Here is a 27,517-nt window from a genome sequence, read left to right as displayed (position 1 = left end):
GATGGGCATGTTGTTGTTGAGCGGCTGCTCTTCTTATTATTCATGTGTCATCTCATCACTTCCCTCCTCCCCAGGTGTTCTGTAAAATGTTTGTCTGCCTGCAGGGGACACCAGTGGAGGTAGGTAGAGTACTGCATGGTGTGGACAGTACTGACTACAGATGACTTTATCAATCCACAAACAACATGGCTCCACTGAGCCTTGAACCTGGTATAGAAAAGGGCTTAGACCAGGTATAATTAAGCAATAAGGCACCTCGGGGGTTTGTGGTATATGGCCAATATACCATGGCTAAAGGTGCGGAGTGCCTGGATACAGCCCTTAGCCGTGGTATATTAGTCATATACCACAAACCCCTGAGGTGCCTTATTGCTATTATAAACTGGCTACCAACGTAATTACAGCAGTAAAAATACATGTTTTGTTATACCCGTTGTATACAGTCTGATATACCACGGCTGTCAGCCAATCAGCATTCAGGGCTCGAACCACCCAGTTTATAACACATGACTAACCGGAGAGGATTATTTTGAGCGTGGTGCCGTTTGGTTAACCGGTTTGATTGGTGTTTTATCTAAGCATCCATTGCGCGTGCGCTGTGCATGTATGATGGTTCTCTACTGTTTGTGGACGCATGTATGTTTACAGTGGTTAGTAAGCGTGTCACTGCCTTCTGCCATCCACTGATCTGGTGCCTTTCCTTTAGCTGAAACTGTGTGGAGCGCTGCTGCTATTCCTCTCTGTGTTTCTTCCCTTCTGCCTCCTCTCCATTCTTCTCATCACTCCCTCTATCTTTTACTCAATCTCCCCTACTCTCTATTCATCACTTGCATATCTCCTCCCTTCCCCCTCTCCTTGTTCTTATCCTCCCTTTTCCCCACTCTTCTCTCTCTGAGCCATGCTGGGTTGTGTGGCAGTGCTGTGCGCACCGTCAGCTCTCTAATGGCGGCTCTCACTGTGCAGGTCTCTATCTCAGCCATGGCCTCTAAACGAAGCTGCAATTGCCAGCTCATCAGCCAGGGCGTTCTTCATTCCTTAAGCAGATCTGATCCAGGGCGATAAAGCACTGCTAATGTCTTCCTACGCTGTCTCCAAGCGGCTGTGCAAATCACAATGGGATGGGATTATAACAGCATTAAGAGAGGGAGGGTACAACACAACAGTGACACTGCACAGGTGTGGCTTTGTGTTCTGCTATCTATCAGCCTGCAATGTGAATGTCCCTCAGGCCTTCTTGTCTCTGTCATCATCTCTATGCTCATACTCACTGAACTCAATGGTGATGAGCTGTAGTACCACCATCTCTACAGTTTAGTAGAGGCTTTCACAGGTGTTTTATAGCAATGTCCCTGACTGCGTTGGCTGTGACTCCACCACACAGAGATAATGTGTTGGTTGTGACTCCACCACACAGAGATAATGCGTTGGCTGTGACTCCACCACACAGAAATAATGTGTTGGTTGTGACTCCACCACACAGAGATAATGTGTTGGTTGTGACTCCACCACACAGAGATAATGTGTTGGTTGTGACTCCACCACACAGAGATAATGCGTTGGTTGCGACTCCACCACACAGAGATAATGCGTTGGCTGTGACTCCACCACACAGAGATAATGCGTTGGCTGTGACTCCACCACACAGAGATAATGCGTTGGTTGCAACTCCACCACACAGAGATAATGCGTTGGTTGTGACTACACCACACAGAGAGAATGCGTTTGTTGCGACTCCACCACACAGAGATAATGCGTTGGTTGTGACTACACCACACAGAGAGAATGCGTTGGTTGCGACTCCACCACACAGAGATAATGCGTTGGTTGTGACTACACCACACAGAGAGAATGCGTTGGTTGCGACTACACCACACAGAGATAATGCGTTGGTTGTGACTCCACCACACAGAGATAAGGATGTGCTCCTGTGGTGGTTGTAGGTAGTGCTGCTGCTGCCTTGGCTCTGGGGTATAGGGGCGGCAGGTAGCCTAGTGGTTAGAGAGTTGAGCCAGTAACCGAAAGGTTGCTAGATCGAATCCCCGAGCTGACATGGTAATTATCTGTTGTTCTGCCCCTGAACAAGGCAGTTGTCCACTGTTCCTAGGCCGTCATTTTCAATAAAAATGTGTTCTTAACTGACTTGCCTAGTTAAATAAAAAAACTGGGATTGACTGTTGAACCACCTGCTGCTGCCTTGGCTCTGAGGTACAGGGATTGACTGTTGAACCACCTGCTGCTGCCTTGGCTCTGAGGTACAGGGATTGACTGTTGAACCACCTGCTGCTGCCTTGGCTCTGAGGTACAGGGATTGACTGTTGAACCACCTGCTGCTGCCTTGGCTCTGAGGTACAGGGATTGACTGTTGAACCACCTGCTGCTGCCTTTGCTCTGAGGTACAGGGATTGACTGTTGAACCACCTGCTGCTGCCTTGGCTCTGAGGTACAGGGATTGACTGTTGAACCACCTGCTGCTGCCTTGGCTCTGAGGTACAGGGATTGACTGTTGAACCACCTGCTGCTGCCTTGGCTCTGAGGTACAGGGATTGACTGTTGAACCACCTGCTGCTGCCTTGGCTCTGAGGTACAGGGATTGACTGTTGAACCACCTGCTGCTGCCTTGGCTCTGAGGTACAGGGATTGACTGTTGAACCACCTGCTGCTGCCTTGGCTCTTAGGTACAGGGATTGACTGTTGAACCATCTGCTGCTGACTAAAAGCCTGCAAATTGTCCAAGGAATTCCAGTGCCCCCCTGTGTTTTTCCTCTTGGAATTGGAACACAACCTAGCAATCCTATTTGCCATTTCTTATGTACTACATTTACATTAGAGTAATTTAGTAAACACTCTTATCCAGAGTGATTTACAGAGGCAATTAGGATTAAGTGCCTTGCTCAAGGGCACATCAACTGATTTTTCACCTTGTCAGGTTGGGGATTCGAACCACCGACAATAAGATGGATGTGCATGGTGTCTTTAGAGGGTGACATCAAGGCATGGAAAAATAGTTGGTTCCAGTGAATTGGTGTCGTTGGCAGTGTGGCCATTACAGTATGCCTACTGCATGTGTTCACCAGCAGTGTGAATAGTGTAACTGGTTCCTTACAATTCATCATTAGGAGGTCTTAGGTCCCTCTCGCCTCCATGCTCTCCAAGCACGGCCTGTCTTTCAGTTTGACTGGCACAAGCGCCTATTCACTTAATCCCAGGAAGGCAGGCTGAGTGTGTGAGTGTGTGAGTGAGTGTGTGGAGCAGGGAGCTGGTGTTTAAGTGTCTCGGTGGTGTTAGCGACACGACAGGCATCAGAGAGCTGTGCTGATACTGATCTGCTCGTTAGACACCATTATTCCCCATGCAGCTCTGACACACACCGCCTCCTCCTCTGTCACACAGCTTAGTGGAACGCACCAATCACAACGCCAGATCTGACTGATTGACCCCTGACCTCAACCGTGTGGTGATGTCATAGACAAGGAGGGATGGTCAGTGGGGTAGGTGGTCAGATAATTTGTTAAAACAGTGGTGCATAGGACGGGACCCAAGTCCCTCCACCTCTTGTTTCTCAATCACACACATTCCAGGGCGTGATGAAAGGGTGTCATGTTTCACTGGGCTGTAGTGGAGCCAGCGACCCCAGAGGCTGTGGGCCTCACAGGGGTAATGGTTGTCCCACTGGAGGATAGCTGTGAGGTGAACACGCCTGACCTTACAGCGCTTTGCCCCTGTAGAATAAACACCGACTGGACAGAGACATGGAGAACACAAGTCCCTTCTCTCACTTCACCAGATCAATAACATGTCTGAGAGAGGCCAATAGTGGCTTGGAATATATAAGACTGGTTGACACCATGTACTTATTTGGTCGAAGGCTCTCCAATTACATACACTGAGTATACCAGACATTAGGAACACCTTCCTAATATTGAGTTGCACCCCCCCCCCCCCCCCCCTTCAGCCCTCAGAACAACCTCAGTTCATCAGGGCATGGACTCTACAAGGTGTCGAAAGCGTTCCACAGGGATTCTGGCTCATCTTGACTCCAATTGGCTGAATGTCCTTTGGGTGGTGGACCATCCTTGATACACAGGAAATTGTTGAGTGTGAAAACCCCAGCAGTGTTGCAGTTCTTGACACATACCGGTGCGCCTGGCACCTACTGTGAGGGAAAAAAGTATTTGATCCCCTGCTGATTTTGTACGTTTTCCCACTGACAAAGAAATGATCAGTCTATAATTCTAATGGTAGGTTTATTTGAACAGTGAGAGACAGAATAACAACAACAAAAAATCCAGAAAAACTCATGTCAAAAATGTTATAAATTGATTTACATTTTAATGAGGGAAATAAGTATTTGACCCCCTCTCAATCAGAAAGATTTCTGGCTCCCAGGTGTCTTTTATACAGGTAACGAGCTGAGATTAGGAGCACACTCTTAAAGGGAGTGCTCCTAATCTCAGCTTGTTACCTGTATAAAAGACACCTGTCCACAGAAGTAATCAATCAATCAGATTCCAAACTCTCCACCATGGCCAACACCAAAGATGTCAGGGACAAGATTGTCGACCTACACAAGGCTGGAATGGGCTACAAGACCATCGCCAAGCAGCTTGGTGAGAAGGTGACAACAGTTGGTGCGATTATTCGCAAATGGAAGAAACACAAAAGAACTGTCAATCTCCCTCGGCCTGGGGCTCCATGCAAGATCTCACCTCGTGGAGTTGCAATGATCATGAGAACGGTGAGGAATCAGCCCAGAACTACACGGGAGATTCTTGTCAATGATCTCAAGGCAGCTGGGACCATAGTCACCAAGAAAACAATTGGTAACACACTACGCCGTGAAGAACTGAAATCCTGCAGCGCCCGCAATGTCCCCCTGCTCAAGAAAGCACATATACATGCCCGTCTGAAGTTTGACAAGGAACATCTGAATGATTCAGAGGACAACTGGGTGAAAGTGTTGTGGGCAGATGAGACCAATCAACTCAACTCGCCGTGTTTGGAGGAGGAATACTGCCTATGACCCCAAGAACACCATCCCCGCCGTCAAACATGGAGGTGGAAACATTATGCTTTGGGGGTGTTTTTCTGCTAAGGGGACAGGACAACTTCACTGCATCAAAGGGACGATGGACGGGGTCATGTACCGTCAAATCTTGGGTGAGAACCTCCTTCCCTTAGCCAGGGCATTGAAAATGGGTCGGGGATGGGTATTCCAGCATGACAATGACCCAAAACACACGGCCAAGGCAACAAAGGAGTGGCTCAAGAAGAAGCACATTAAGGTCCTGGAGTGGCCTAGCCAGTCTCCAGACCTTAATCCCATAGAAAATCTGTGGATGGAGCTGAAGGTTCGAGTTGCCAAACATCAGCCTCGAAACCTTAATGACTTGGAGAAGATCTGCAGAGGAGTGGGACAAACTCCCTTCTGAGATGTGTGCAAACCTGGTGGCCAACTACAGGAAATGTCTGACCTCTGTGATTGCCAACAAGGGTTTTGCCACCAAGTCCTAAGTCATGTTTTGCAGAGGGGTCAAATACTTATTTCCCTCATTAAAATACAAATAATTTTATAAAATGCGTTTTTCTGGATTTTTTTGTCGTTATTCTGTCTCTCACTGTTCAAATAAACCTACCATTAAAATTATAGACTGATCATTTCTTTGTCAGTGGGCAAACGTACAAAATCAGCAGGGGATCAAATACTTTTTTCCCTCAAAGGCACTTAAATCTTTTGTCTTGCCCATTCACCCTCTGAATGGCACACATACACAATCCATGTCTCAAGGCTTAAAAATAGTTATTTACCTGTCTCCTCCCCTTCTTTTACACTAATTGAAGTGGATTTAACAAGTGACATCAATAAGTGATCCCAGCTTTCATCAGGATTCACCTGGTCAGTCTATGTCATGAAAAGAACAGGTGTTCTTAATGTTTTGTACACTCAGTGTAGATCTCTGTGGTCATTCTGCAAGGACATTGGGACATGATTATGGTATGCTGGTCTTATGTTTGCAATATAAACAAATGCAAATGTTATGATGGCAACTGATTCCATGGTACCTTGAGTTCTGTCATCTCCTAGGGGGCAGTCATGCTCTTTTAGCCCCAGAGCCGTATACAGTAGAGTACTTATATATCTCTATCAATGGCTCTGCTCAACCCTGCTATGTGTTGACTAGTTAGTTGACAGCTCTGAGCTGTATGTTATTCTCCTCCAATGAATAGTTTTCTGGCTGATCATTTTTTTTATAATGGTTCCAAGAGCGGAGAGCTCTTTTGAATTATGCGGGAGCAAGTAAGCTGATTGGAGTGCGGTGCATAGCTACAGAACTCATTATAGCTCTGTGAACCCTGACCCACACTGTTCATGTATTCCTCATTAGCTGTGAACTGTTGTCATGGTTTCACCAAGGCTAGGAACATTTGTGTGGCACTTGGACACGGGTTAGGTGTTGTACCTGTGTTGAAATGAATACTTTAACGTTTGAACAAGTGTATTTATATTCCATATTTCTCTCTAGAGGCTTGCCTGGTCCGTGATTCCCACCCACAAGGGAGACTGTATGGCGGTAATATCATAGTAGCCTAGTTGACAGTTACAAATGGCTGAGCTGACTAATCCGATTAAATTAGGCTGTAGTCACACTTTAGTGAGAATTGTAATGAGATGACATTAGATGGCAGCTACTGATGGCCTGCCATGGCTGACTCCGGTGCTCCCACCTCAACGCCTCTCTGGGGCTGCCTGTGATTCCCTGTATACAGGGCTACAGCCTGGATCCAGTTCACACTCAACACCTCAGACAAGACCACAGAGCAGAGCCTGGAATACAAACACATTATTCAGATGGAGCAGGTGAAAGGCATCTACAGAGAAACAGCTCTGCCTATGAACGAAGGGATTATTACAATTATGTAGAGGAACATTGCTGAAATCCTTCACATCCTTCTATGTTATCAGTAATGTCCATGAAGGCATCTGCTCCAAAGAATGGTTTAGTTGTATTGTTCAAGCTATAGATTAGGAACATTGAAAAATTTGCTCATGGTGATGATCATCAATATTACGGATATATTTCAAGTATATTGCCTATTTTGACATGTTTAGTGACCACCTAGCTGCATTGTTTTGTAGTGACTCAGTCCTGCCATTGTGTCCATAGGAAAAGGTCCCCTTCCTGGAAATGATGGTTGGAAACCCCAGCATTATGGGGTTAATGTTAGAGCCACATTCCAACCAGGGGGAAGGAACACTGGGTTTTATGTCTATGTAAGTAAATATGTGTTTCTGTATGTCTTGAGAGAGAGAGTGTGTTTGTGTATGTGACAGAGTGTGAGATGATGGAATGAGAGAACAGCATTCTGGCTGGCACCCTGGTGTCTCGGCAACATCATAGTGAGAGTAGTGATGTCATTTGTCAGTGTGTGTGTTTATGCAAGGAGCCCAGAGTCAGATTTTTTATTTTACTAGGCAAGTCAGTTAAGAACAAATTCTTATTTTCAATGACGGCCTGGGTTAACTGCCTTGTTTAGGGGCAGAACGACAGATTTTGTACCTTGTCAGCTTGGGGATTCGATCTTGCAACCTTTCGGTTACTAGTCCAACACTCTAACCACTAGGCTACGCTGCCGCCACTAAATCTGATTGCAGATTTCACTAGTGGATTACTCCTCAGTGGAAGAGCTGTGGGCCAAACCAACGGCAGTCGCAACGACACCCAACCATAATAGAGATTAAAATGAAAAAGCAAATCAGGAGAATCTAATTAAGTTGGCTGTGGAAGGATTGTGTTTATATTTAGGGGGCCGTTTGGGGCCTATAGGAGGTCCTTTGCATGCAGAACATCTCAGCATGTGTTTCAATGAGGAAGACATTCCTCCCTAAACACAGAGTTCCTCGTTTAGCCTGGAAATACAATCAGCCTCCCATTCTGCACACACGGAGATGATGCCATTTTACTTCCTGCCACATTAATGCTAATCTTTTTTTTATTGCAGCGAAAGAGAGAGGGAAATTTGCCCTGTGCTGCAGAGCACTTATACTGAGGAACAGGCAGCGTTGGGGAGCGAGCTTTGATTAAAAAAATACCCACTTTGTAGTTTTTAATCATCTCAGAGTATTAACAAGCTTTGCTGATAAGAAAACAAATAAAAATGAAATATAAAATCAGACAATAAACAAATGCAATTATCTATGGAAATGAATGTTGAAGCTGTTCAGATCAATCCTATTACTCGGGAGGAGGGGATTTGTAAGCACTTACAGTGATTATTGTTCTCCTATCATTGTAGGGTTATGTTTTTATTTTCTTCTGTGTATCCCAGATAGCCGCGTCTTATCCTCCATCAGACGAATGGTGGGGGGGTGGCGACGGGGGGTAAATCCTCCCTCAGGGACTGGGGCAAACTGGCAGTCTGGAACAATGATCCAACATGTCAGATCACACTGTCAGAATCTTTGATTCAGCATCCTGTAAGAGGACACAACTTTGTCCTGTGTGTGTGTGTGTGTGTGTGTGTCTTCGTGCCTGCGTGTGTCACTGTCCATCCAACGTGTGCGTGCAAGCTTGGTTGTGTTTTGTTGTGGATGAGTATATTACTGTGTAGTTGGACGATTTCCCCCTCTTCCATCATAAGACTTTGAAAAGCCTGTATGTGATCGACTGCACAGCAGGACTGACGAAGTCACAACAAAAGAATCAGTCTTTCATTTTTCCCCTTCAAAGATGCGTGAATATTCATTTTGACCGGGGGGCGGATGGCGTACACAACCATGTGCATTGTTTCACTCTCAGCCGCTATGAATGATGTCACAGTTGTGCGGCAGGGGCCCATTCCCCACAGGACACCCTTTGTTATTATGCATAGTTTGGATATGAGTGTGTGGATGATACAATTGATTGGAATCGAAATAAGTGACTTTCAATTATAACAGCTCGCCAGCCAGAGGCCTACAGCTGTGGTGTTGTTAATCAGTCCAAATGACAGCTTGAGGTTTAGTCAAACCATAATAATGATTAAATATCTATTTAAATCATGGAATAGTAAACCCCATATTGTCACGGGCTTAGACTGAAATTCACCAAATCTCACTGTAGAATGGGCTCATTAAATGCTAAACATCACACGCATGATTGAAGAAGTAATTTGCAAGGGGTTAATTAAGTAATTAGTGATCAGCATGATTCACCATTGTGAGTTGGTTTTGGCGAGATAGTGGAGGGAGAGCTGGAGAGACCGTGTTCCTGCCCAGCGACAGCCCCAGTGGAAGGACCTCTGGGCTCCCATCAGCGAGACAGAAACAATCTCAATTCACTAGGAAACAGGATTTCCATATTCACATTTGGTGACCTACATCTCTTGTCCTCCTCAATAATAAGTCTGGCCCTCCTCAGACAGAACAAAGGGAAGACATTGTTTTCAGGCATTTGTAAAATGTCTGTGTGACATAGGTTACGTGCTGGCCGGAGCAGGGGGCTCTAGGCCTGTGGCGGGTGAGGCTGGGCCAGGAGAGGCACTCAGTGTGTAGGTGTGAGTAATGCATGGGCAGCTGGACAGCCCTGGTCCGGACAACACCAGCACAATGGACCAGTGTTCTGCTGCACAGCACCGACAGAACCCACAGACCCCACATGCAAGCCACGCAGACCCAGATAGAAGTCACCACAGAACAGTGACATGAATGTGTCTGAATGATGTGTTGAGGATGCAGCTGTCTACGTCTGGGATTATTCCTGGTAGTTGACTGTTGTATCTTCTTGTCTGTGATATTCAGCCACTACAGCAGTAGTCTCTGGACAGGTCTATCTGTGTACAATCATTGAATGGCTGTCGTATCGTCGTGCAGTATGTTGACAGGTAGTTAAGCCTGTTACGCTGGGCCAGGGGATTGATTAGTGGGCCCTGGTGGGGGGGCTCATTAGCTGAGTAGTGAGAGGGGACGAAGGGAAGAGGGGCAAATTGAAATGGTGTCAGACTCTGATGTGATGGTCTAATCTGGTCTAGCTCTCTGTTTAATTGACAGCTGTGATCTCACCCAGGCTCTGATGAGAGAAACTGGGACTGTTGCACAGATCCCATGAGCCCATGTAAAACTGTGAACTGCAGACGTGTGTGTGTGTGTGCTAGCGTATGTGTGTATTGAGTGCCAGAAGTGAGTGTACTTCAGTGAAACTGCTCAATCACCATGGACACCTCAGGACATCTGGCTTTTGAAAGGCAGACTTTATATCAAGATTAGAATGAACATTTCTCCGATCACATTAAGTCGGGAAAATGTTTTTGATGTGACACCAGCCTACTCTTCAAGCCCCCTAATGCTGTTTTGCTCCCTTGTCTCGGTTTGTGTTCTGAGGCTTGACCGCGTGCCTGCTACCTCAGTGATTTGACCTTTACCCCTGAGCAGTGGCCCACGGGAGGATGTCAGCTCAGTGTGAGAATAGCCCTGCTAGCCTGTCACCTCACCTCTGTCTCCCACAGTCCTGCCAGCCAGCCTGCTTCTGCAGCGTTGGCCCAATAAGGACATTTCTGGTGCTTTCTGTGGTGTTTTTCTTCTTTGTGGTCTATGATTGTAGGATGTGTTGTAGAGGTCGACCGATTAATCGGAATGGCCCATTAATTAGGGCCGATTTCAAGGTTTCATAACAATCGGTAATCGGTATTTTTGGCCACCGATTTGCCGATTTAAAAAAAAATATATATATATATATTTTAAACCTTTATTTAACTAGGCAAGTCAGTTAAGAAGTTAAGTGTAGCTCAGTTGGTAGAGCATGGTGTTTGCAACGCATGGTGTTTGCAACGCCAGGGTTGTGGGTTCGATTCCCACGGGGGGCCAGTATGGGAAAAAAAAATGTATGGTATGAAATGTAAGTCGCTCTGGATAAGAGCGTCTGCTAAATGACTAAAATGTAAAATGTTAAGAACTAATTCTTATTTTCAATGACGGCCTAGGAACGGTGGGTTAACTGCCTTGTTCAGGGGCAGAACGACAGATTTTTACCTTGTCAGCTTGGGGATGCAACCTTACGTTAACTAGCCCAACGCTCTAACCACCTGCTTTACGTTGCCAAGGTAAGTTGCTAGCTAGCATTAAACTTATCTTATAAAAAAACAATCAATCAATCATAAACACTAGTTAACTACACATGGTTGATGATATTACTAGTTTATCTAGCCTGTCCTGCTTTGCATATAATCGATGTGGTGCGCATTCGCGAAAAAGGACTGTCTTTGCTCCGACGTGTACCTAACCATAAACATCAATGTCTTTCTTAAAATCAATACACAAGTATATATTTTTAAACCTGCATATTTAGTTAATATTGCCTGCTAACATGAATTTATTTTAACTAGGGAAAATGTGTCACTTCTCTTGCAAACAGAGTCAGGGTATATGCAGCAGTTTGGGCCGCCTGGCTTGTTGCGAACTGTGAAGACTATTTCCTCCTAACAAAGACAGCAGACTTCGCCAAACGGGGATGATTTAACAAAAGCGCATTTGCGGGAAAAAAAGCACAATCGTTGCACGACTGTACCTAACCATAAACATCAATGCTTTTCTTAAAATCAATACACAGAAGTATATATTTTTAAATCTGCATATTTAGCTAAAAGAAATCCAGGTTAGCAGGCAATATTAACCAGGTGAAATTGTGTCAGTTCTCTTGCGTTCTTTGCACGCAGAATCAGGGTATACAGAATCTGGCTCGTTGCGAACTAATTTGCCAGAATTTTACGGAACTATGAAATAACATTGTAGGTTGTGCGATGTAACAGGAATATTTAGACTTATGGATGCCACCCGTTAGATAAAATATGGAACGGTTCCGTATGTCACTGAAAGAATAATGTTTTCGAGATGATAGTTTCCGGATTTGACCATATTAATGACCTAAGGTTTATTATATTATAGTTAAGTCTATGATTTGATATTTGATAGAGCAGTCTGACTGAGCAGTGGTAGGCAGCAGCAGGCTCATAATAGTCAAAGATATATGGTTTAGAGAGAAATAGTCGACGCGTCATAATTCCTGTAATAACTTGCGGCTGAACTTGAAAGGGGTTCCTTCGTTATTTTACCGTTCATGTCATCCATAGGGAATGTCTTGATCTACTTCAAATAAGGTCTGTGTTTTGTGCTTAAACCGCCTCGGCGTTTTGATACCTGTGTAAATCTCACTAGGTAACGTTTGTCAACATATTTTCATAAATCCACTCTACAAAAAAATGTATCTTCGCTTATATTGATCAGAGTTATATCCTATGGATATCTACACAGTTATAAAATTGGCAAGGTGGTGTAAGCCTAAACCAAACACAGACCTTATTTTAAGTTAATCTAAAAATATCCTATGGAATAAATTAAGGAACCGCTTTTCAGATTTTGCTAGAAGGTGTCATGGGAATTGTGACTCGCACTTTGGTAGTCAATTCTTACCATGCCCATTATTAAAATAGGATTTCCTGCATATAGAAATTACAGTTTTTGTTTTCAGCATTCATCACAGGTAACTTAAACTCTATTTTTATTATTCAAACAGTTGAGAGTATTTGTCTCCTAAGCAGACTCTTCAGTATCATTGTCACTTCAGAGCTGTGTGTGTGTGTGTGTGTGTGTGTATATATACATATTCAAAAAAAATCATAATAATAATCGGCCGATTAATCGGCATGGGCTTTTTTGGTCCTCCAATAATCAGTATCGGCGTTGAAAAATCATAATCGGTCGACCTCTAATGTGTTGTTGCCCTCTCTGCATTACACCACTTTGACTGTCTATGTAGGCTATGTTGTGGTCTACACACAGCCCTCATGCTGTAAGGCCTATTATGACCTGGATAATGTGGCCCCTCCCCCCTTCACACCACACAGCTCCCACCTTTCTGATAACACACTCTCACCTTCACATACCTCACTCATACCAATACTCTCTTCCGCGTACCTTTCTTACTCATAACATACTCTCCACATGTTCTCTCTACTACCGCATGGCAAGCGGTAGCGGAGTGCCAAGTCTAGGACAAAAAGGCTTCTCAACAGTTTTTACCCCCAAGCCATAAGTCTCCTGAACAGGTAACCAAATGGTTACCTGGACTACTTGCATTGTGTGCCCTCCCCCCCCCCCCCCCTCTACTACTCTCTGTTCATCATATATGCGTAGTCACTTTAACTATACATTCATGTACATACTACCTCAATTGGGCCGACCAACCAGTGCTCCCGCACATTGGCTAACCGGGCTATCTGCATTGTGTCCCACCCACCACCCGCCAACCCCTCTCTTACGCTACTGCTACTCTCTGTTCATCATATATGCATAGTCACTTTAACCATATCTACATGTACATACTACCTCAATCAGCCTGACTAACCGGTGTCTGTATGTAGCCTCGCTACTTTTATAGCCTCGCTACTGTATATAGCCTTGCTACTCTTATTTTCAAATGTATTTTTACTGTTTTTTTATTTCTTTACTTACCTACATTCACACACACACACACACTTTTTTCTCCGCACTATTGGTTAGAGCCTGTAAGTAAGCATTTCACTGTAAGGTCTACACCTGTTGTATTCAGCATTTCACTGTAAGGTCTACACCTGTTGTATTCAGCATTTCACTGTAAGGTCTACACCTGTTGTATTCAGCATTTCACTGTAAGGTCTACACCTGTTGTATTCAGCATTTCACTGTAAGGTCTACACCTGTTGTATTCAGCATTTCACTGTAAGGTCTACACCTGTTGTATTCAGCATTTCACTGTAAGGTCTACACCTGTTGTATTCGGCGCACGTGACAAATGAACTATGATTTGATTTAAATCCGTGTGTGCCACATGAAGGTGAGTCATGTTTGAGTGTTTGACATATCTGTTTGGAAACTGAATGGTTCCATTGGAAGCCATTTGTGTTGATTTAGTTCTGGAATATTGATTAAGGAGTAGGGTCTGCATTTGACCTCATGACCTGACCTGCTCAATCTGAGTTAGATGGATGACTAAGTGTTGGATGTCATCCCTCATTGTTTGTTTGCCCTGAGCCGTGAACTCTACCTTAGATACGGCCTTAACGCTTTCTTCAACAACCTCCAGATTACTCTCAGTACTTTATTAGCATTTTAACAGTATTGTGAGTTTTGCATTGTGAAACTAGTTATGCTATACCGTTATACAGTTATTGTGTTACACTCTGATTTACCAAATTGATTTCTCAAAGGACAAGCCTTGCGCTGTGTTTGTTGAGTTAGGGTCTGCGTGGGCGACACTGACATATTAGTTCCACCCAGTCTCAAAGGACAAGCCTTGCGCTGTGTTTGTTGAGTTAGGGTCTGCGTGGGCGACACTGACATATTAGTTCCACCCAGTCTCAAAGGACAAGCCTTGCGCTGTGTTTGTTGAGTTAGGGTCTGCGTGGGCGACACTGACATATTAGTTCCACCCAGTCTCAAAGGACAAGCCTTGCGCTGTGTTTGTTGAGTTAGGGTCTGCGTGGGCGACACTGACATATTAGTTCCACCCAGTCTCAAAGGACAAGCCTTGCGCTGTGTTTGTTGAGTTAGGGTCTGCGTGGGCGACACTGACATATTAGTTCCACCCAGTCTCAAAGGACAAGCCTTGCGCTGTGTTTGTTGAGTTTGGGTCTGCGTGGGCGACACTGACATATTAGTTCCACCCAGTCTCAAAGGACAAGCCTTGCGCTGTGTTTGTTGAGTTAGGGTCTGCGTGGGCGACACTGACATATTAGTTCCACCCAGTCTCAAAGGACAAGCCTTGCGCTGTGTTTGTTGAGTTAGGGTCTGCGTGGGCGACACTGACATATTAGTTCCACCCAGTCTCAAAGGACAAGCCTTGCGCTGTGTTTGTTGAGTTAGGGTCTGCGTGGGCGACACTGACATATTAGTTCCACCCAGTCTCAAAGGACAAGCCTTGCGCTGTGTTTGTTGAGTTAGGGTCTGCGTGGGCGACACTGACATATTAGTTCCACCCAGTCTCAAAGGACAAGCCTTGCGCTGTGTTTGTTGAGTTAGGGTCTGCGTGGGCGACACTGACATATTAGTTCCACCCAGTCTCAAAGGACAAGCCTTGCGCTGTGTTTGTTGAGTTAGGGTCTGCGTGGGCGACACTGACATATTAGTTCCACCCAGTCTCAAAGGACAAGCCTTGCGCTGTGTTTGTTGAGTTAGGGTCTGCGTGGGCGACACTGACATATTAGTTCCACCCAGTCTCAAAGGACAAGCCTTGCGCTGTGTTTGTTGAGTTAGGGTCTGCGTGGGCGACACTGACATATTAGTTCCACCCAGTCTCAAAGGACAAGCCTTGCGCTGTGTTTGTTGAGTTAGGGTCTGCGTGGGCGACACTGACATATTAGTTCCACCCAGTCTCAAAGGACAAGCCTTGCGCTGTGTTTGTTGAGTTTGGGTCTGCGTGGGCGACACTGACATATTAGTTCCACCCAGTCTCAAAGGACAAGCCTTGCGCTGTGTTTGTTGAGTTAGGGTCTGCGTGGGCGACACTGACATATTAGTTCCACCCAGTCTCAAAGGACAAGCCTTGCGCTGTGTTTGTTGAGTTAGGGTCTGCGTGGGCGACACTGACATATTAGTTCCACCCAGTCTCAAAGGACAAGCCTTGCGCTGTGTTTGTTGAGTTAGGGTCTGCGTGGGCGACACTGACATATTAGTTCCACCCAGTCTCAAAGGACAAGCCTTGCGCTGTGTTTGTTGAGTTAGGGTCTGCGTGGGCGACACTGACATATTAGTTCCACCCAGTCTCAAAGGACAAGCCTTGCGCTGTGTTTGTTGAGTTAGGGTCTGCGTGGGCGACACTGACATATTAGTTCCACCCAGTCTCAAAGGACAAGCCTTGCGCTGTGTTTGTTGAGTTAGGGTCTGCGTGGGCGACACTGACATATTAGTTCCACCCAGTCTCAAAGGACAAGCCTTGCGCTGTGTTTGTTGAGTTAGGGTCTGCGTGGGCGACACTGACATATTAGTTCCACCCAGTCTCAAAGGACAAGCCTTGCGCTGTGTTTGTTGAGTTAGGGTCTGCGTGGGCGACACTGACATATTAGTTCCACCCAGTCTCAAAGGACAAGCCTTGCGCTGTGTTTGTTGAGTTAGGGTCTGCGTGGGCGACACTGACATATTAGTTCCACCCAGTCTCAAAGGACAAGCCTTGCGCTGTGTTTGTTGAGTTAGGGTCTGCGTGGGCGACACTGACATATTAGTTCCACCCAGTCTCAAAGGACAAGCCTTGCGCTGTGTTTGTTGAGTTAGGGTCTGCGTGGGCGACACTGACATATTAGTTCCACCCAGTCTCAAAGGACAAGCCTTGCGCTGTGTTTGTTGAGTTAGGGTCTGCGTGGGCGACACTGACATATTAGTTCCACCCAGTCTCAAAGGACAAGCCTTGCGCTGTGTTTGTTGAGTTAGGGTCTGCGTGGGCGACACTGACATATTAGTTCCACCCAGTCTCAAAGGACAAGCCTTGCGCTGTGTTTGTTGAGTTAGGGTCTGCGTGGGCGACACTGACATATTAGTTCCACCCAGTCTCAAAGGACAAGCCTTGCGCTGTGTTTGTTGAGTTAGGGTCTGCGTGGGCGACACTGACATATTAGTTCCACCCAGTCTCAAAGGACAAGCCTTGCGCTGTGTTTGTTGAGTTAGGGTCTGCGTGGGCGACACTGACATATTAGTTCCACCCAGTCTCAAAGGACAAGCCTTGCGCTGTGTTTGTTGAGTTAGGGTCTGCGTGGGCGACACTGACATATTAGTTCCACCCAGTCTCAAAGGACAAGCCTTGCGCTGTGTTTGTTGAGTTAGGGTCTGCGTGGGCGACACTGACATATTAGTTCCACCCAGTCTCAAAGGACAAGCCTTGCGCTGTGTTTGTTGAGTTAGGGTCTGCGTGGGCGACACTGACATATTAGTTCCACCCAGTCTCAAAGGACAAGCCTTGCGCTGTGTTTGTTGAGTTAGGGTCTGCGTGGGCGACACTGACATATTAGTTCCACCCAGTCTCAAAGGACAAGCCTTGCGCTGTGTTTGTTGAGTTAGGGTCTGCGTGGGCGACACTGACATATTAGTTCCACCCAGTCTCAAAGGACAAGCCTTGCGCTGTGTTTGTTGAGTTAGGGTCTGCGTGGGCGACACTGACATATTAGTTCCACCCAGTCTCAAAGGACAAGCCTTGCGCTGTGTTTGTTGAGTTAGGGTCTGCGTGGGCGACACTGACATATTAGTTCCACCCAGTCTCAAAGGACAAGCCTTGCGCTGTGTTTGTTGAGTTAGGGTCTGCGTGGGCGACACTGACATATTAGTTCCACCCAGTCTCAAAGGACAAGCCTTGCGCTGTGTTTGTTGAGTTAGGGTCTGCGTGGGCGACACTGACATATTAGTTCCACCCAGTCTCAAAGGACAAGCCTTGCGCTGTGTTTGTTGAGTTAGGGTCTGCGTGGGCGACACTGACATATTAGTTCCACCCAGTCTCAAAGGACAAGCCTTGCGCTGTGTTTGTTGAGTTAGGGTCTGCGTGGGCGACACTGACATATTAGTTCCACCCAGTCTCAAAGGACAAGCCTTGCGCTGTGTTTGTTGAGTTAGGGTCTGCGTGGGCGACACTGACATATTAGTTCCACCCAGTCTCAAAGGACAAGCCTTGCGCTGTGTTTGTTGAGTTTGGGTCTGCGTGGGCGACACTGACATATTAGTTCCACCCAGTCTCAAAGGACAAGCCTTGCGCTGTGTTTGTTGAGTTAGGGTCTGCGTGGGCGACACTGACATATTAGTTCCACCCAGTCTCAAAGGACAAGCCTTGCGCTGTGTTTGTTGAGTTAGGGTCTGCGTGGGCGACACTGACATATTAGTTCCACCCAGTCTCAAAGGACAAGCCTTGCGCTGTGTTTGTTGAGTTAGGGTCTGCGTGGGCGACACTGACATATTAGTTCCACCCAGTCTCAAAGGACAAGCCTTGCGCTGTGTTTGTTGAGTTAGGGTCTGCGTGGGCGACACTGACATATTAGTTCCACCCAGTCTCAAAGGACAAGCCTTGCGCTGTGTTTGTTGAGTTAGGGTCTGCGTGGGCGACACTGACATATTAGTTCCACCCAGTCTCAAAGGACAAGCCTTGCGCTGTGTTTGTTGAGTTAGGGTCTGCGTGGGCGACACTGACATATTAGTTCCACCCAGTTGATTTTAGTTTCTTCTTATTCCCAGCAAATGAAATGTAACCTGAGGGGACAATTAGAACTAGCGTACTGGGAATGGATTTGAACGTGTGTGCTGTACAATATACACTCTGCCCTCAAATGTGTTTAGACATACATTTATGGAGTGATTAACGTTTAAGACCAGAGTGTATAATGTGATCATGTATCTGAGCAACAATGCAAGACCAATGAGATGAATAAGAAATAAGAATCGTTTTGGGGAGGAGGGAAATGCCAAGTGAGTAGAAAATAAAAATAGAGATCAATTGATGAGATAGAAAAGAGTGAGCCAAGGTGGCTGGGGGAGGTATATGTGTTATGCTGCTGCTTGAACAGTTAGAAAAACAGAGTGTCTGTCCCCCTCCAAGGTCTGAACACACGCACTAAACATTCCACACAGCCAGGGGGAGAAGAGAAGGCAAGAGTCATTAACATAAAAAGAGGTCCTTCGACCAATCACAGACCGGGAGTGGGAATGTCAGGATGTGCAGGAACTGGTGGGTGTCAGGTTACTGAGCATTCTTCCCTCCCTCCACTGGCCAGAGAGAGGGAGAGAGGAAGTCGGAGAAAGAGCTAAGGACAGTCTCATTCTTACCCTCTGAGATCACAGTGCCGGAGAATGTGTTAGAATGTGACCTAGTCTTTCTGCCTGGGAGCGAGACAACAGGGAACTTTAACTGGTGGCTAGACACAGGGGTTGTTTCCAGGGCCAAATCTCTGCGCTGTTACTCCGGTCTGGAGTCTGTCGGACGGACTCGCACTATAGGGCTGAAAATGAACTATCTGGTGAGTGTGTAATGTGAATGTTTGTGGGTTTGCTGTTTTCATTGCTGTGTGAACACTTTGGTTAGAACATGCTAAATGCCCCAGCTGGGGAAAAAAGAGAGGGAGGGCAGGACATTGAGGGACGAATAGGAAATGAGTGGTAAGAACTTTAGTAAAAAAAAAAGTGTATTCTTACCTTTTGTTGGTACTCAGCATGAGTTACTTTGTGTGCTGCGCTATGTGTACGTGTCTCCTTATGTGTATTGGGTTGTGTGTTTGTAAGATAGAAACGTGAAGTTACAATGATACACTTACAACGGGAAATGTGGAATAAGGAGAAAATAACAGAAGTAAACTCCCTAGTCTTTTTCATACCAGTTCCTGAAGAAAGCTTAGTGTTCTGTCCTGTATGTTTTGGAAAGGCCCCTCTCTTCTGAAAGGGGAGAATTGGAGGGCTTAAGACACTTAGAAAAAAGGGCTTTGGAACAGCCAGACAGGAGAGAGAGCCATGGAGCTCCGCTGCTCAGCTGACTCAGGAGAAAGTTGAAAGATTAAGATTTTGAGGAGAGAAAATAGTGGATTGTCCTGCTGCTGGAGTCTTGGCAGTACCGGCCGTTCCTTACTATTGTTTCAAAGTGTTGGCATTCTGTCAGCTTGTAGTGCTGTAATTACACAGGGGTTTGGTATGCGTTTGACAGGACCATACTGTATTTCCGTCTGAGAGGCTTATGCTCTTTAGCAGCACTGGGGCCAACCCCCTGGAGAGGGCTGGTTTAGTCCCACTGTGTGTCCCCTGGTCTGGGCATTCACACACACATTAGAAAGCTTGTAATTACACAATGGACAAACACCACTGACATCACCATATATGTATTTAGATGAGGGGAGCTTTTCCTGTAGCTATCTAAAATGAACTGTATTTGATTAGCGACTGTAATGAGGATATGTAGATAGAAGATTTAGGCTACATTTTTCTGAGAGATGTTTATTTCAAATCAAATGTTATTCCCAGACTAGCCTTGATAACCATGCCTTTAGAGAAAGACTCAACCTGACAATACAGATAATACTTTGTAACGTGCTAGCTATCTGCTTGCTATTTCACAATGAGGGATTAATGAGACCAGGAAGTGATGCTAGTGTATAAATAGATGAAGTTGTTTCCCACCAATCAGTGTTAGTGAGTGAGTGGGGGAGTTTGTGTTGGTCAAATGAGCGGAGGTTTACTCAAGCCTACAAAGAGCTCAGCTGAGTAACCCTCACCCCTGTTGCCCAGGCCTGACTCACCTCTGATTGACTCACAGCCCCCTGCCTGGGCTCTGGGTGCTGGCATGGAATTCCCCCTGTCACCCCCTAGGAGGTCTGGCAGTGAAACTCCTCTCCTAGTCCGTTCCATCATTTCCCTGAGAGGGATTACAGGTGTCACACAGTCACTGAGCGTAGTAATAATAGACACCAGGCTGTGACAGGCAAGGACTAGTGGGAAGGAAGGTTGATTCAGGTAGGGTCAGTCGGTCCACAGGTGAAATTGTGCACAACCAACTGTGAGTCATAGGGTTTCAGATATAGGATAAGAACATATGAAGATGTGTTAGTGAATCAAATACATACAGTACAGTGTGCAAATAAATTCAACTTATTCCTTGTCTTAAATTTGTCATCACGTAGGTGGCTGCTAAACATTATAATTTCCTGGTTTTTCTCAACGAGCTTTAAGTCTAAGCAATGTTACAGAGAAAACTACAGGTTTGAAACAGACCTTGATTTGTGGCTGGCAGTCCTGCCATGGGCCTAATCTCTTAAACATAGTGCACCCAGGCCCTTCCCTAGCTAGCATTGACGGGATCTCTCTCTCCTCCTAGTTCAGCTGCAAACAACTGGGCCTGGGGGTAAATGTTTTCTGTTGTAATCAAACCGTGGGTTCCCCAGGGCACCTGCTTTATGTGGGGGATAATTGGGCTTTACTGGAGTAATAAATCAAATCAAATCAAACTTTATTTGCCACATGCGCCGAATACAACAAGTGTAGACTTTACAGTGAAATGCTTACTTACAAGCCCTTAACCAACAGTGCTGTTCAAGAAGAATAACATATTTACCAAGTAGACTAAAGTAGAAAGTCATAATTAAAAAGAACACAATGAGAATAACAATAACGAGGCTATATAAAGGGGGCACCGGTACCGAGTCAGTGTGCGGGGGTACAGGCTAGTTGAGGTCATCTGTACATGTAGGTGGGGGCGAAGTGACTATGCATAGATAACAAACAAACAACGAGTAGCAGCAGTGCACAAGAGGGGCTGGGGGGGGGGGGGGGGGGGGGTTCTGAATTGTTCAGCAGTCTAATGTTGAGGAGCCTTTTGGTCCTAGACTTGGCGCTCCGGTACCGCTTGCCATACGGTAGCAGAGAAAACAGTCTATAACTTGGGTGACTGGTCTCTGACAATTTTATGGGCTTTCCTCTGACACCGCCTATTATATAGGTCCAGGAAGCTTGGCCCCAGTGATGTACTGGGCTGTTCACACTATCCTCTGTTGCACAACCTTCAATGTTATGTCATAATTACGTAAAATTCAGGCAAATTAGTTTGCAACGAGCCAGGCGGCCCAAACTGTTGCATATACCCTGACTCTGCGTGCAATGAACGCAAGAGAAGTGACACAATTTCACCTGGTTAATACTGCCTGCTAACCTGGATTTCTTTTAACTAAATATGCAGGTTTAAAAAAATATACTTCTGTGTATTGATTTTAAGAAAGGCATTGATGTTTATGGTTAGGTACATTCGTGCAACGATTGTGCTTTTTTCGCAAATGAGCTTTTGTTAAATCATCCCCCGTTTGGCGAAGTTGGCTGTCTTTGTTAGGAAGAAATGGTCTTCACACAGTTCGCAACAAGCCAGGCGGCCCAAACTGCTGCATATACCCTGACTGCTTGCACAGAACGCAAGAGAAGTGACACAATTTCCCTAGTTAAAAGAAATTCATGTCAGCAGGCAATATTAACAAAATATGCAGTTTTAAAAAATATACTTGTGTATTGATTTTAAGAAAGGCATTGATGTTTATGGTTAGGTACACATTGGTGCAATGACAGTGCTTTTTTCGCGAAAGCTTTTGTTAAATCATCCATTTGGCGAAGTAGGCTGTGATTCAATGATAAATTAACAGGCACTGCATCGATTATATGCAACGCAGGACAAGCTAGATAAACTAGTAATATCATCAACCATGTGTAGTTAACTAGTGATTATGTTAAGATTGATTGTTTTTTATAATATACGTTTAATGCTAGCTTGCACCTTACCTTGGCTCCTTGCTGCACTTGCATAACAGGTGGTCAGCCTGCCACGCAGTCTCCTTGTGGAGTGCAATGTAATTGGCCATGATTGGTGTCCAAAAATGCAGATTACCGATTGTTATGAAAACTTCAAATCGGCCCTAATTAATCGGCCATTCCGATTAATCGGTCGACCTCTAATCTGGGGACCCATGCCAAGTCTTTTCAGTCTCCTGAGGGGGAAAAGGTTTTGTCGTGCCCTCTTCACGACTGTCTTGGTGTGTTGGACCATAATAGTTCGTTGGTGATGTGGACACCAAGGAACTTGAAACTCTCGACAGGCTCCACTACAGCCCCATCGATGTTAATGGGGGCCTGTTCAGCCCACCTTTTCCTGTAGTCCACGATCAGCTCCTTAGACTTGCTCACATTGAGGGAGAGGTTGTTGTCCTGGCACCACACTGCCAGTTCTCTGACCTCCTCCCTATAGGTCATCTCATCGTTGTCGGTTATCAGGCCTACCACTGTTGTGTCATCAGCTAACTGAATGATGGTGTTGAAGTCATGTTTGGCCACGCAGTCGTGGGTGAATAGGGAATACAGGAATAAGTACACACCCCTGAGGGGCCCCAGTGTTAAGGATCAGCGTGGCAGACGTGTTGTTGCCTACCCTTACCATCTGGGGGCGGCCCGTCAGGAAGTCCAAGATCCAGTTGCAGAGGGAGGTGTTTATTCCCAGAGTCCTTTGCTTAGTGATGAGCTTTGTGGGCACTATGTTGTTGAACGCTGAGCTGTAGTCAATGAACAGCATTCTCACATAGGTGTTCCTTTTGTCCAGGTGGGAAAGGGCAGTGTGGAGTGCGCTTGGGATTGCGTCATCTGTGGATCTGTTGGGGTGGTATGCAAATTGGTGTGGGTCTAGGGTGTCCAGGAGGATGCTGTTGATGTGAGCCATGACCAGCCTTTCAAAGCACTTCATGGCTACCGACATGAGTATTCATTTGCTTCCTTGGGCACAGGGACTATGGTGGTCTGCTTGAAACATGTAGGTATTACAGACTCGGTCAGGGAGAGGTTAAAAATGTCAGTGAAGACACTTGACAGTTGGTCCGCGCATGCTTTGAGTACACGTTCTGGTAATCCGTCTGGCCCAGCGGCTTTGTGAATGTTGACCTGTTAAAGGTTTTGTTCACATTGGCTACCGAGAGCGTTATCACACAGTCATCCAGAACAGCTGGTGCTCTCGTGCATGCTTCAGTGTTGCTTGCCTCGGAAGTGAGCATAAAAGGCTTTTAACTCGTCTGGTAGGCTCGCTTCTGGGTTTCCCTTTGTAGTCCGTAATAGTTTTCAAGCCCTGCCACATCCGACGAGCGTCAGAGCCGGTGTAGTAGGATTCAATCTTAATCCTGTATTGACACTTTGCTTGTTTGATGGTTCGTCTGAGGGCATAGTGGGATTACTTATAAGCGTCCGGATTAGTCTCCCGCTCCTTGAAATGGCAGCTCTAGCCTTTAGCTCGATGCGGATGTTGCCTGTAATCCTTGGCTTTTGGTGGGATATGTACGTACAGTCACTGGGGGGAAGACGTTATCGATGCATTTATTGATGAAGCCGATGACTGAGGTGGTTTATTCCTCAATGCCTTTGGATGAATCCCGGAACATATTCCAGTCTGTGCTAGCAAAACAGTCCTGTAGTGTAGCATCCGCGTCATCTGACCACTTCCGTATTGAGTGAGTCACTGGTACTTCCTGCTTTAGTTTTTGTATGTTAGCAGGAATCAGGAGGATAGAATTATGGTCAGATTTGCCAAATGGATGGCGGGGGAAAGCTTTGTATGCATCTCTGTGTGTGGAGTAAAGGTGGTGTAGGATTTTTTTCCCCCTGGTTGCACATGTGACATGCTGGTAAAAATTTGGTAAAACTGATTTAAGTTTGCCTGCATTAAAGTCCTTGGCCACTAAGAGTGCCGCTTCTGGGTGAGCATTTTCTTCCTTGCTTATGGCCTTATAGAGTTGGTTGAGAGCGGTCTTAGTGCCAGCTTCGCTTTGCGGTGGTAAATAGACAGCTACGAATAACACAGTTGAGAACTCTCTTGGTAGATAGTGTGGTTGACAGCTTATCATAAGGTACTACGATGTTACCGTTTTTAATGTCCAGTTGGTAGGATAATCTTAATGGTAGGTCATCAATTTTATTTTCCAACTATTGCACGTTAGCAAGAAGAATGGAAGGCATTGGGAGTTTGCTCGCTCGCCTCCGGATTCTCAGAAGGATCCCCGATCTGCGTCCCCTTTTCTGGCGTCTTTTCTTCACATAAAAGGCTTGTATCTGGGCCTGTTCCAGTGAAAGCAGGATATCCTTCTCGTCAGACTCATTAAAGGAAAACGTTTCTTCCAGTCCGCGGTGAGTAATCGCTGTTCTGATGTCCAGAAGTTATTTTCGGTCATAAGAGATGGTAGCAGCAACATTATGTACACAATAAGTTAAAAAAAACGTAACTAAATTGCACAATTGGTTGGGAGAATGTAAAACGTCAGCCATGTTCTTTGGCGCCGTCTTTTAGAGGCAGAGACGGAGGGAGTTTAGATAAGAAATCCATTGCAGAGCAGAACACCTAGCTAGTCCTACACCAGGCAAAATGGATTCTGCAAAAAGAGCAGGATTTCAGCTCTGTCTGGTATGGTTCCCATAGCGCTGGGCTTTCTTCTCACATAGCCAATCACAAAGGTTGCTTTGATGCCCTTGGGGCAGTTAAACAAACCAGGGAATGTTGTTGTCAAAGCCTACAAAACTGAACACATATCCACTGATCTTTTATCTAAACATATTGACTGAGGTAGGTTTCTGAGGCGCATGCAGATGGTCTAAAAACCTGTGGAGCTGTGCCACTTCTGCTTGATTGAGCTTTCAATGTCCATCCTGACTTATAGTACAGTAGGCCTATCCACATCTTTTCTGTGTATTTTGGTTCCTCTGAAATGTATCAGAGTGCTCCCTGAATTCCTGCATGGCCTTGTCTCTCACACCAAACCACTGAAATGTTTGGCTGAGGTCACAATGATGTTTCATGCTCTGGAAAATAATTTTATCTCCACTGTATCCCCACTCAAGGCTGTAATTTTAGGATTTATTGTTGGGCATTGTAAGAATTCTATGCAAGATTTTACCATTGTGACTGCCTGTGCTTATGGATGAGAGGAGAAAGTGTTTCTGGTATGTAGATAGGAGAAATCAGATCTGTGATGAACTGGGTGTCCTTCTCTCTGTGTGATTACATCAGAGTGGAACTGCTGTCTGGTTTGTGTGTAGTTCCACTGTCACTCAGTCTTGTGCAATGGGCAGCGCTCCAGCACTTTGTTGTAGCCTGTAGCTACAAGAATCAGAGATGTTTTCTTACTGCTGTTGAAACTTGACAGGGAGGAGAGGTTGAAGATCTTTGTGTGTTATTTATCTGTAATTTCCACCTTGAGATGATTCATAAGAGTGGCAGCCACTTTAGTATGCTTTAGTGTTAATGTGTATTTGTGTGACAACATTAGTTTGACTTGGCCTCTGTACTGTAAGTGTGACTGATAAGATTTGAAAGTATAGTATGTTGATGGCCTCTTTAGGAATGAGTCCTTAGATCTAATATTAATTTCTACATTGGTTGTGTGTGTGTGTGTGTGTGTGTGTGTTTTGTAAAGCGTGTTGTAGAAGGGGTGTTGTGACACCTTTGGAATGTGAGTTAACTGATGAGGTGCATGAAGAGGTTGTGGAATGTTCCGGTAAGTGGGCCGCTGAGAGCTGGAGCGAGTAGAAGACGGGCCTGGGCTCGCCCAGAGAATACCAAGGACATGGATCCTAAGGTGTTACATACCAATACATATTTATTGGAATAGCAACAAAACAGTCTTGAAAAAACGTTTTTTACTGATCAAGCCTATTTTCTATGAGGAGAGAGTTGTGCGAACATGTTTGTTGTGAGCCCTATTCAGTGACATCTGTGACCTCACCGAATGTCATGTTAGTTATGCTATTTCTGTTGTAGTATATTCCTGTTAAGTCATGTCTTTCAGGATTCTGTTCCGTACATTTTGGCATTAGCCTGAGGTTAGCCCCTCTGTGACTACTATATCTTATTATTCACATTATTTGTCTACAAATCGTCCCATATGGGCCTCTCGCTGGCCTTTTTATGAGGTAGCCCCTAAATGTTGCTCTCTACCTTGTGGAAAACCATTTTAATGGGCGATTCCACGCCAACGGGAGTGGAAAATATTTTTGGTGTCTCAGATTGTTCTGGCAATTCTCACATAGAAACTTTATTGGGAAGAAGGATGTTTGAAATGCTTTTGGAATTTGTATAACAAACAATTTTTTTGAACATCATGGTGAAATTGGCCATTTTAGGCCTTTTTTTAGATCTATACATGCCTCCTGTAAGACCTTATGATCTGTGATCCGTACAGGATACAGACACCATCTTGGTGTCATTATACTACTTATAGTGTCCTCTAAAATATGAGGTATGTCTTGAATTTTACACATTGATTTAGTCAACATTACAAATATTAATATTGATATCTCAAAACTACCCTTTTTGATTTTGTTAATTTTAAGACATTGTTTGGAACAATATACTCTTCACGTACATCAAATTTCCACAGTGGGCTCTCTGCTACTTCTGAAGCTGGCCCTCGCTACATATTCGTCGCCAGACCCACTGGCTCCAGGTCATCTATAAAGTCTTTGCTAGGTAAAGCTCCGCCTTATCTCAGTTCACTGGTCACGATAACAACACCCACCCGTAGCACACGTTCCAGCCGGTATATCTCACTAATCATCCCCAAAGCCAACACCCACTTTGGCTGCCTTTCCTTCCAGTTCTCTGCCGCCAATGACTGGAACGAATTTCAAAAATCGTTGAAGTTGGAGATTATCTCCCTCACTAACTTTAAGCACCAGCTATCTGAGCACCTAACTGATCGCTGCAGCTGTACATAGCCCATCTGTAAATAGCACACCCAACTACCTACTTCATCCCCATATTGTTTTTATTTACTTTTTTGCTCTTTTGCACACCAGTATTTCTACTTGCACATCATCATCTGCACATCTATCACTTCATTTGCTAAATTGTAATTACTTCGCTACTACGGCCTATTTATTGCCTTACCTCCTTACTCCATTTGCACACACTGTACATAGATTTTTATATTGTGTTATTGACTGTACGTTTGTTTATGTGTAACTCTGTGTTGTTTTTTTGTTGCACTGTTTTGC

At 45.3% G+C, this 27,517-nt stretch overlaps 1 protein-coding gene across 4 annotated transcripts in view; it reads left to right on the top strand.

The window, feature by feature from the left end:
* LOC115151950 (breast cancer anti-estrogen resistance protein 1) overlaps positions 1-27,517 on the top strand; it is a 129,505-nt gene that overhangs the window by 58,917 nt on the left and 43,071 nt on the right. For 2 of the 4 annotated variants that reach the window (XM_029696320.1, XM_029696321.1), the window contains exon 2: positions 75-119. The exons of 1 other annotated variant lie outside the window; for it this stretch is intronic. In XM_029696320.1, coding sequence (XP_029552180.1) covers positions 75-119 — 45 coding nt within the window. Of the gene's footprint in view, positions 1-74; positions 120-18,729; positions 18,991-27,517 lie in introns of those variants that run through there. One more of the 4 variants, XM_029696322.1, reaches the window with a different exon arrangement.

This window comes from Salmo trutta, chromosome 17, assembly GCF_901001165.1.
Source record: "Salmo trutta chromosome 17, fSalTru1.1, whole genome shotgun sequence".
Taxonomy (NCBI): Eukaryota; Metazoa; Chordata; class Actinopteri; order Salmoniformes; family Salmonidae; genus Salmo; species Salmo trutta.
Note: the sequence above shows the minus strand (reverse complement) of the source record. Positions and strands in the feature narration are given on the sequence as shown.